General features: G+C 45.0%; 1 protein-coding gene across 1 annotated transcript; it reads left to right on the top strand.

The window, feature by feature from the left end:
* Window positions 1-930: 930 nt before the first annotated feature.
* LOC147688733 (gamma-crystallin-3-like) lies at window positions 931-5,940 on the top strand. The gene is made up of 3 exons (XM_086939965.1): window positions 931-952; window positions 3,428-3,670; window positions 5,603-5,940. Exons 1-3 carry the CDS (start codon window positions 944-946, stop codon window positions 5,873-5,875), a joined length of 525 nt encoding a protein of 174 aa, XP_086796091.1. The 5' UTR covers window positions 931-943; the 3' UTR covers window positions 5,876-5,940.
* Window positions 5,941-11,398: the final 5,458 nt, after the last annotated feature.

Below are 11,398 nucleotides of genomic sequence, written 5' to 3'. Positions count from 1 at the left end.
TATTGTTCAACTCTTTGAATAATATATTTCTTAATTCTATCCTTTTTCTTTCCCTTGTTCTTTTTCTTTTTCATCCTTTTCTCTCTATTGTTCTCTTTCTATTGTTATCTTGCCATATTGCATTTCTTATATATTATTCATTCATTAACTTTTTGTAATATGGTTCATAATTTGTGAATACCTTCGCTTTTTTTTTTCTCTTTGCTGTTCGTATCTTTTTCCTGAAAATTAATACAAACTTCTTAAACAAAAAAAAATGATATGATATGCTGAGGTAGACTGCAATTTCTTTAGGCGTGAATTAATTCGCTGTAGGAGATGCTAGCTATGATATGTATATATAAAGTTCCCATGATTACAACACCAGATCAAATTCTGTATTTAAAAACATGTGAATTAAATATTTATTAGTAGTGCCAAAAAATGATTATTTTAAAAGTGCAAATCAGGGAATGTGATAGCAACACATCTGAAAAAATTCTACACTTATTATCTCATTTTATTTCCGTGCTTGCCTTGTATAACAGAGGTGAAAGGGATAACAGTCACTGGGTGAGGGACACGTTTCAGCAAAACGTATGAATTGCTTGTTTTTTTGTCTCTTTCAACCATGCTACCTGCCGCCCCTGTTGAATGCCCAAGTCAGCAGCAAATAGAACGTTTTCAGCATATGTCATTGTTAGCCGTGGCAGGCCAGTGTTGTGCTGCAGGTCTTTAATAACAATGCCATGGCACGTCATCTCTCTCTTGCAACAAAAAGGGAACAAAAGAAAGACTAGTCAGACCCATCGCATGGGGATCCGCCATGACCACAGAGAATGAAAGAACTATTCGTGTCCCTGACAGAAAGCCAGAGCCTGTTGAGCTTGCAATTCTCCTGTCCCTGCGTGTATATAAGGGCCGGCCCTGTGAGCAGGGGGTGTCACATCCACCACGAGCCAACATGGGAAAGGTAAGACCACATTTTGAGCGCCGATAAGTATTTTTGATATATTGACAGAGGCAAGTATAGATAAACTTCAAAGCAAGCAAGAACGTATATTACAGGAACGGGAATGCCCTCAGAAAATATATAGATCCTGAGAGTGGCATTAAAAAAGAATTCGTGGTTATTGATCAGGGTTTCGATACTTACATTTCAAAATGCGGGACAGTCACATGATGGACTTTTCTTGACAGTGCAGAGCGGGGCGCCTGTTTTATGCACCTACAAGGTGTAAAGTGAATTACTTGAACCGGATATTTGTCTGTGCTGGGGATTTATTTCCAGATAATACAGCTTTATTTTTGGAAATAAAGCACTAACTGAGAGAAATACGGGGTTAAATTAATTCACTTTACGCCCTCCAGCCAGGTTCATTAAAACCTGTCTTTGTTGGGTGGTCTGTGTTCTATGAGTGTGAACAATGTTCTAACTTACAGAAATATCGGGTTAAATCGTTTCATTGTAGACAGGGCAAGCGCATAAAAACAGGTGCTCATCTCTGTGTTGACCCAATGCTGCCCTTCATGATACATGAAGCCTCTTAACATTCTTCACGGGGAAACTTTGTGATAAGTGCCGGGCATATTTCATGCCCATTGACAAAGGGGCTGACAAGCATGCCTGGTCTAAAAGTAAGCAGAGAAGGCTGAGGCACACAGAAAGAGTGGATGAATCACACTGCGTGGTCCTTCTCTGTGCCAGGCAACGAGCAATTATTAATTTGACATTATGAACCTATTACATAATAGGGCCCTTACTTGAGCAAAAATCAAAGGAAGCTATTTGAGTGACCATATCGATCTATGGACAGCATCAGAAGGGGGTAGACTTTGGTGCGTAATTTGTATAATGATAAGTGGCAGGGCCCTGATCAGGAGGCCACTGCAGCTTGCACCACCCATTGCCCCTGTTATCATTGCCAAAACAACCACTAACCATCTCTCTCGCCTGCAAGTGCGACAGTTCAGATTATTCCAGGTCCCCAAAGCTAAAGAAATGCATACCTGCCAACTCACACGATATCGGCTTCCATTACATAGTCACCTGGTGAGGAGCCGATATCACATAGTGGCAGGGAAAACGAGCTGGAAACTACTGTAAATAGGGATGCTCGTTGTCCGAGGCTTTAAACTGGGGACGTCCATTAAGGGGTTTAAATACACACTAGTACATCGCTACCAGCCTCAGCAAGCTTTATTTTTTTGGGAGGAGGGGGCTTGGGAACAGGGTGGGGTTCAAAAGTGCTTCTTAACCACTTCTTGGCAGGAGGCCCTTCCCCCTCCTCACATGGTGAGCATTTTGTTCAAGTTAGCAGGTATGGGAATGGCTGGGAAGGCAGGTATTAGCAATTTTTAATGCATAATATATTCATAAATAACCATTTGTTCTGCTCATCTCTAAATTAGATGTGCAGCCCCACCACGTGGCAGACTGCCCTAAGTGCAGTGTTGACAATTAAGTGCTTGCCCAGCACCAAAAACCAGTTAAGTGCCAGTGCTGAGCACCTGAAACCACCAGCTCAAATTAAGCACTGGGCCATTTCCCAAAGAAAGACTGTCAGGAATAGGTGTGGAACTAGAATATTGTAGTCTGAATATCACCTAACGTAAATATTGTGACATAAGTATTGTTCGCAAACAAAAATGCACACTGGATTTATTAATTTTAAAAAATGCCCAACTGGACAATATTTTTATAAACAAAGTTTTGGCACAATGTATTTGTCAACAATATTCTGACCTTCAAGCGTCAAGCACCCGTAACACCTACAAACAGATTTTGAGGAAGGTTTATTAAATCACAGCCAATGAAAAGAAAACAGTTTCAAGCACTTTTTTTAATGACTTAGCTGAGAACAGTGGCTTGTATTTCCTGATGATTTGCAAGTAGTGGGCAGAATAATTGTTTTAGCTTTGGATCTGAAGAATGTTAAAGAAAAAACCAGTAAGCATAATATTAAACAGAATTCCAGCAGAATATTCCATTAAATGGGTGGGATAAATGAGCTGACTCGATGGTGAGTGAAGGGAATCTGCACATGCCCCTAAGCTGAAATTTAAGGTGGGTCGTAGAACCAGACTGGTTCTTTCTGGGCCTAGCAGAACCTTGAAGTCAGATTTTTGTGGGTATAATAGGAATTGAAATTCAACCTATCCGAATTTGCATGCACAATTTTCAAAACTCATCTGATAGAAGTTAACCATCTTTACTTCTGCTGTGAAAGAGATAGCAATAAAAGTTCTGTAAGATCCCTGGGGATTTTTTCTTTTAGATTGAAGAATTTCAATGGACGATGACGAGGGAAAATTAACTATTTTATTGAATTTTCCCTTGTCATCGTCGATCGAAATCCTCCCCACCCGGTCCCACCGCTCTTACCTGCACGCGCCGTGGCTGTTCATAATACAAGGTGTAACCCAATCATCTTCCGTTCTTCTCCAGATCACCTTCTACGAGGACAGGAACTTCAGCGGGCGCTGTTATGAGTGCAACTCTGACTCTGCCGACCTGCACTCCTACTTCAACCGCTGCAACTCCTTGAAGGTCCATAGCGGCTGCTGGATGCTCTACGAGCATCCCAACTACATGGGGCATCAGTACTACCTGAAGAGGGGGGAGTACCCTGATTACCAGCGATGGATGGGATACAATGACTCCATCAGGTCCTGTCGAATGATCCCAGAAGTAAGTTGAAATTTACCACTACAAAACAAATTAGCTTTCAAATAAATGAACTGTACATTCATTAGTAACATTATTGTTTCAAAAGTCAGATTGCTCAGTAATACAGCGTGATGGATGGAATGCTTCAAATAATCTCAGCAACTGGCAATCGCTTATAGCTGGATTCCAATCCATCGTTTTTTGCCCACCGTGAGATCTCAGTTTGGGCTGGGATGTGGGTTGAGTGATTAGCAGTGGCTGAGATTAGTGTAAGAATTCCTTCCATCAATTTTTTGTATACTTTTGTTTGTCGCTCTAAGTGAGAGGGGTATGTCCAGACATGAGTCCCATATATACTGTGTCATGGAGCCAAGCTATACCCGGCTGATGAGCCCTAACTAGAGCGAAACATGTCCTGGGAAGCTTGTGCTCTTGTTCAGGAGGAACTGCCCTGGCAGTGCAGGCTGAACTCTAACCGTTGGTGCAGGATCAAGAATGGTTTGCATATGACTGGGATCAACCGAGGAGGTTTTATGTGCAAAATAAAGATGGACTGGGATGTGGCCCGCTTGAGTACCAGGGGCTGAGATTAATTTGAGTATTCCATCCATCACTTTTTGGTATACTTTAGTCTACATGTGTTTAGGCCAAAAAAAAACACAAATAATGTATTAATGTCACATGATTTGCACAATATATAAAATTATCATATTGGTCACAACTAAAACGGGCAACACTACTACATATTATGCCTATTTTCTCCTAAAAGTCCTTAAACAAAAAAAAAAAACAGAATACTCCGTGGAGATTGGAGGGAATGCTGATAATGACTTCCGGGCTGGATGTATGTAGAATGTCATTCAGAAATATTGTCTGACATAAATATCATATTCTATTATTAATTTCGGTTGGCCCATATTTTTGTAAAAGATCTTTAGGACAGAATATTTCAGTGTGCAGTATTCTGGCGCCACAGTGCTAGACCTACCAGGATACTCTACCTAACCTTTGAAGACACCACAGACGCTATTAGATCTCTAGCTTCACGCTGGTTGTCTCAGTACCATCGATTCTCCATGTCTGCCTTTTTAACTATTTAATGTACTTCTTATGCTGGGGATTTGTGCCATGTCTCTCTGAATGAATAGCTGTTTCTGAGCTCCTTCCCCCAGTCCTATACTGTGGCCAGCAACTCTTGCAGTACTGTATTAATGTGCAATGTTATTCCCCCTCATTATCTTACATTCCATTTAGAAAAGTGAATAGTTTGAAGATTCCCAGACCAAGGGCAGAGCCTTGGGAGAACCAACTTTCCAAACCCGTTTATTCTGGAGCATGCGTCTTTTTTACCAGCTCCCAGTGCTCGCTATTGGCCAGTGATAGTTGAGCTCATTTGTCTCCAAATCAATAATTGCTCAACCTGTTCACAAATACGATTCACAATAGATATGTAATACTGTAATGAATACTTATGTAATACAAAGCAGAATGATTCACTAAAGTTACAGTAGATCACATTTATCACTCTCCCTTGATATACTGTACTAACCTTTTCACTAAGTCAAACAGTCCAAAGACACTTGTTGGGCACTCCATTGTCCTCCTGATAACATGCAGTCATTTTTGTGTAGTGCCCCCCCCCAAAACATTTTCTTATACTCATCAGCCAAAGGTGAATGAAGAAAAATAAAGGCTGATTTGTTTGTTCTGACAACCCCCGCCCCTCCCGTTGCTTGTTTCTCTTCTTATGATCTTGTGCGAACTCTGCCCCACCTTTCCTGTAGCTAAAGTGAGAGGGAAAAGGAGAGGACCAAAAACTGCTAGTAGGTAAAATCAACACACAAGATGGTGGAATAGACCCATCCAAGCTGATATGGCCGCCCCCTATTCTGCTTTTGACCCATTAACATTTCTGAATGTGGCCTTCTTTTGTTTCTCTGTTTCCTGTCACAGCATAGAGGCTCCTTCCGGATCAGGCTGTACGAGAAGGGTGACTTTGGAGGACAGATGATGGACTTCACGGAAGACTGCCCAAACGTTTATGACAGGTTCCACTTCAATGATGTCCACTCCTGCCACGTCAACGACGGGCACTGGGTTTTCTTTGAAGAGCCCAACTACAGAGGGCGTCAGTACTACCTGAGACCCGGGGAGTACCGGAGGTACAGCGACTGGGGCGCCATGAGCCCAAAGATTGGCTCCTTCCGAAGAGTGGATTATATCTAAACTTCTAGCAAAAGTTCAAGTGTAGTTTCATAACGAGCTGCTCAATAAAATATTTACTAATGAAAGAGTCCAGGCTTTTTGTGTTTCAGAGAATGGAGTAAATACTGAATGCATACTTGTAATCTACCCGGGAAGGCTTCAAACTGGGATCCGCAGCCTTCTTTCGCTATCATTTAAATTTTACAATTTACATTAGTTATAATGATCCATGATGCCCTAAGTGAGAAAAGTGAAAAAAGTAGAAAACAGCAATTCATGTTCAGAGAATTGTAATTGGTGTTTATGGGATAGACGAGTGAGTGAGAGTGGTGGATTCCTCAAGTATCACTCAAGAATGCTACCTAAGTGAGTTTTGAGAACCTTCCTCACTTTCGTTGCTCGAGACTCAAACTTCAGGGCGAATGTTACAGTGTTTAAAAGGCCCGTTTCTACCACTGCATAACCTGTTCTATCACATGAATTATTTTAAAAGGATTTGCAAACAGTTTCCAGAAATCCCAGTCGACCAACAGCAATACCTTAAGCGCAATTTGGTCCTGAAGATTCAGCAAGATCTTCATAAAAGGCTTGGGAGGATCAATAGGTACCAAATTCATTAGATGAACTGCAACACCCGTCTCGTTTGATAGTATGTTTAATCACGTTGGGTTACAATGGTCTATTTTCAACATAATTGATGCATCTGAAACCTTTATCCTTCACATCCACTACTCTGTCACAACACCCATTGATTTTAATGTTGCCCCTTATTTATAAGGGTTGTGTACATATGGGGAGGAACCAAATATAAGACGAACAATAACCTGGTCTTAACATAGTGAAATGAGGAGAAACTATTAATTTCTCCTCGTTTTTGCTGTTTCTATGTGTGCTGCAACACACATAGAAACAGCAAATCGCCATGAATGATTGTTTATATAAATGAAAGTGTCCCTTCCTGTATATAAATAATCACAAAAAAATAACGATTTATAACTTCTATTTATCCTGCACAATGCAGCAGACATAGGAGTTACAAATCAATCAATCAATCAATCACAGCATTTATATAGCGCACTACACACCCAAAGGGGTCTCAAGGCGCTAGGGAGGGGGGGGTCCGCTACTGCTCGAACAGCCAGGTCTTGAGTTGCTTCCTGAAGGCGAGGTGGTCCTGGGTCCGGCGGAGGTGGGTCGGGAGGGAGTTCCATGTCTTGGCGGCGAGGTAGGAGAAGGACCGTCCTCCTGTGGTGGCTCTTCGGATGCGGGGGACGGCGGCGAGGGCGTGGCCGGTCGATCGAAGCTGGCATTTGGGAACATAGAAGTTGAGGCGACTGTTGAGGTATCCCGGGCCTTGGTTGTGTAGGGCTTTGTGTGCGTGGGTGAGGAGTCGGAAGGTGATTCTCTTGTTGACCGGGAGCCAGTGCAGGTCTCTCAGGTGTCCGGAGATGTGGCTGCGCCGGGGGATGTCCAGGATGAGACGTGCTGAGGCGTTCTGGATCCGCTGAAGTCTCTTCTGGAGCTTGGCGGTGGTTCCGGCGTAGAGGGAGTTGCCGTAGTCCATACGGCTGGTGACGAGGGCCTGGGTGACCGTCTTCCTGGTCTCGGTGGGGATCCACCGGAAGATCTTACGTAGCATGCGCAGGATGTTGAAGCACGACGAGGAGACGGCGTTGACTTGTCTGGTCATGGAGAGGGAGGAGTCCAGGATGAAGCCCAGGTTGCATGCGTGGTCTGTAGGTTGGGGTGCGCTGCCCAGGGCGGGGGGCCACCAGGAGTCGTCCCAGGCGGAGGGTGTGGATCCCAGGATGAGGACTTCCGTCTTGTCCGAGTTCAGTTTCAGGCGGCTGTTCTTCATCCATTCGGCTACCTCTTTCATCCCTTCGTGTAGGTTGTCTCTGGCGGTGGCGGGGTCGTTGGTGAGGGACAGGATCAGCTGGGTGTCGTCGGCGTAGGAGATGATGTTGAGGTTGTGCTGGCGTGCGATGTCTGCGAGGGGGCCCATGTAGACGTTGAAGAGGGTTGGACTGAGCGAGGAGCCTTGAGGGACGCCGCAGATGACTTCGGTGGCTTCCGATCTGAACGGAGGGAGGCGGACTCTCTGTGTTCTCCCGGCGAGGAAGGAGATGATCCACTCCAGTGCCTTCTCCTGGACTCCGATGTTGCTGAGGCGCTGTACTAGGGTACGGTGGCAGACAGTGTCGAAGGCCGCGGAGAGGTCTAGGAGGATGAGGGCCGCTGTTTCTCCGTTGTCGAGCAGGGCACGGATGTCATCGGTGGCTGCGATCAGGGCGGTCTCGGTGCTGTGGTTTGCCCGGAAGCCAGACTGCGAGGGGTCGAGGGATCCGTTCGTCTCGAGGAAGGCGGCCAGCTGCTTGTTGACGGTCTTCTCGATGACTTTTGCAGGAAACGGGAGCAGCGAGATTGGGCGGTAGTTCTTGAGGTCGTTGGGGTCGGCTGATGGCTTCTTGAGTAGAGCGCTGAGTTCAGCGTGCTTCCAGCTCACCATAACTGATTGTTTATGTTCAGGAAGAGACACCTTCCTGCACATAAACAATCAGGGGCAGATTTACAAGCCCCTTGCGCCTCTTTTACGCCTCCGTTGCGTCACTTTTGTGACACAGTGGCGGCGCAAAAGATGCGCCATGGTGCGGGGTATTTACAACGTGACGCATCTGGGAGATGCATCATGTTGTAAAGCCCTGCTCCATAAGGAGGCGTTCCGGCGCAGGAGGAGGCGTTCCAGCGCAGTAACACTTCCTAAATGTGGCTGAGTAAAATCTGCAAGATTTCACTCAGTCACTTTGGGGTCTATGCTGCGTCAGAAACCCTGCGCCTGCTTGAAGAAGGCGTAAGGCTTGATGGGATGTATGACATTACAACGCATGCTTTTACCATGCATGCTTTTACATCGCAAGTTTTACAGCGCATGCCTTTACAACGCATAGTGTTGAGGGGTGCTGGATAGTGAAAAGTTTAATTTACTATTCCAACTCCAGTCCCCGTGGATAGTAGGGAAGGTGTTGGATAGTAAATTAAATCTATTCCCTATCCTAGAGCGTCCCCCACCCCAATGCGTTGTAATGGTTTGTGTTGTAAAAGTTGCGATGTAAAGGCACTACGTGGTGAAAGTTGCGTTGTAAAGGATGCTTCCCAGCTTGATGCAGCATTGGCAGAATAGGACCCCCCAGAGCATTGCTGGAGCTGCGTCGCGCTTGCGACGCAACTCCAGCGATGTGTCGCCTTTATGGCACAGATGCGTGATGCATCTATGCTGTTTTTGCCCCATGGTGCGCCGCATTGTAAATGCGGCGCACCGTGAGTGGCGGAGCTGCGGCGCACAATTACTGGCGCATCCCTGCTGATTTGCAGGGATGCGCCAGTAATTGTAAATCTGCCCCTCAATCCCTCAATCATTCCCTCAATGCAGGCACCCTTGCACTACGGTGCAAGGATGCCTGCGTTGGCGCTAGGCAGCTGAATTTAGTGCCAGCGCTAGGTAAAACGCAGTAGTGCGCGCTATCATTGTAAATACGGCGCACGCTGGAGTTTTCAGAACGCCGGAGCCCGCCGTTATTAATTTTACCTTAACGCTGCACTCCGCCATTCCACTGTAAATATGCCCCTCGGAGAGGGGTTTCTTACCAAGTGCATGTGAATAAAGCACGGAAATTTCATGTTGTTCTTGTTCGCAGCATTTTGCATACAGCATGATGAACTATCTATATTGTAAATGGACATTGCCATCTAGTGGTGTGAATTCGAAAGTAGAGTCTACTTTATTGTGAAAAGGCAACTATTGGTGTCATCGTGGTTCTATTTGAAACGAGACTAAAGCTGTCCAGCATGCCATAAAAGTGAGTAGAGCCTGGCTTGACCGTAGAGCAAAAGTAAGATTCAAGCCACCATAATAATAGGGATCATGCGAGAGTGATACGCTGACGAAATCATCCACCCTCTTTAAAAATAGTTTATTGTAGATTGTGAATGTAATAGATTCGATCAAATGAGTGGAGAATGCGATGTTTGCATAACCATGCCTTTAAACCTCCCTGGAGGATTGTGTTGTATAGAGTGGTTCTCCTGTAGGGTCTATAAATTGTTTTTCGGAGAAGTGAGCTCATAAAACACTGGAAATGGCCCATTAGGGTGGCCACCTCGCTCAAATTCACCATGAACACTTGCGAGTGTTGGACTGTTTTGTGACAGTCAATTGCATTCTGGGTGCTGTAGTCTTGGTTTGCTGCCGTGATCATACTAATAACCATGATTCCAATAATGTGTGACTTTAAACCCCCAGTACTGCAATTACTGTCCATGAAGACATAGAGCAAATGGTGTCCCCTGTGACCATCTTCTCTCCAACCGCTTGCCATCAGCCCAGCATAGGACTGGGACAGAAAATGGTCCCTGTCACCAAAATAGGCGAATTAGAGAGCTTAAAAAGTGGCCCATGCTTGCAAATTGGGGCAATTTTGAATTTGGAAAGACGTGCTGTACAAGTGTTTTGCAATGTATGAAACAATGAATGTTTTGAACTTGCTGCAGGCAATATTTATTTTAATATCAGAGAAATCAATATTAAAAAACCACTCCAGCAGACCATAAAAAGGTAAACTAACAGCCATAAAAACAAACGCACACACTGGTCATTGAGAACAGCCCTACGTGTAGTGCATGATTACAGTGGCGGCTCCTCCACTAAGGAAGGAGTGTCGCCTCATTGTTGCTGTGAAGCAATAAAAGAAATGAAAAATAAAATAATAATGCAATGTTATTATCATTTTATTCTACCATGCTGCGGCAGCATGAGGGCGGGTCTGCTCTGCTGACAGAGCAGGAGCAGAGTGGTGGGCACACTAAAGTGTGCATGGTGCTTTGACCAGCCCTCTGAGGCCGGCCAAATAGTCATGCACACTTTAGCATATTCTCCATGCAGGCTGCATTACAGCCTGCATGGAGCACATGGCCAAGTCCCCAGTTCCTGTCTGAACACCGAACCATGGCACTGAGACCAATCACGGTGCTGAAAGTGCAGCGTTGTGATTGGTTTAGGGGAGAGGGTCACATCGCTGCATTGCAGCGTTGTGATTGGTTTAGGGGAGCCGATCACAGCGCTGCATTGCAGCGTTGTGATTGGTTCAGGGGAGCCTGGCTGCTTCCTGTTCAGAGGAGGAGAGATGACGTGGGACAGAGTGGCAAGGAGGTAAGTGAATTTTTCTTTTTTTTAGAATTGTACCTCCTTACAGCCTCTCCCCCACCTCACCACCCCAGATCCGTGCTGGCCGCCACTGCATGATTACCAAATAGGCCTGTCCGACCCTGCATTAGCCTGCCTCTCTTGTATCAAAGAGGCCATGACCATGACATTAGCATGGTATTCGTCCTCCCTAGCTACACCCAGGTGGTCGAATAGCAATGGAAGTCAGTAGACATGCTAGAGAATTTGGTGAAAAAATGAATTCAGATTTCTGAGTAAATCTGAAGGTTATTACTTGATGTTCAAATAACAATGTAAGATGTAACCTGGACCCACACACAGGG

The sequence above is a fragment of the Lissotriton vulgaris genome, chromosome 10, assembly GCF_964263255.1.
Source record: "Lissotriton vulgaris chromosome 10, aLisVul1.2, whole genome shotgun sequence".
Lineage (NCBI taxonomy): Eukaryota > Metazoa > Chordata > Amphibia > Caudata > Salamandridae > Lissotriton > Lissotriton vulgaris.
This window is presented reverse-complemented; position numbering and strand designations above follow the sequence as displayed.

Excerpts from the sequence above, each read along its gene's own strand:
- LOC147688733 (XM_086939965.1), top strand. Across the intron at positions 3,671-5,602 it reads CCTGTCGAATGATCCCAGAA|CATAGAGGCTCCTTCCGGAT; the intron begins GTAAGTTGAAAT and ends TTCCTGTCACAG.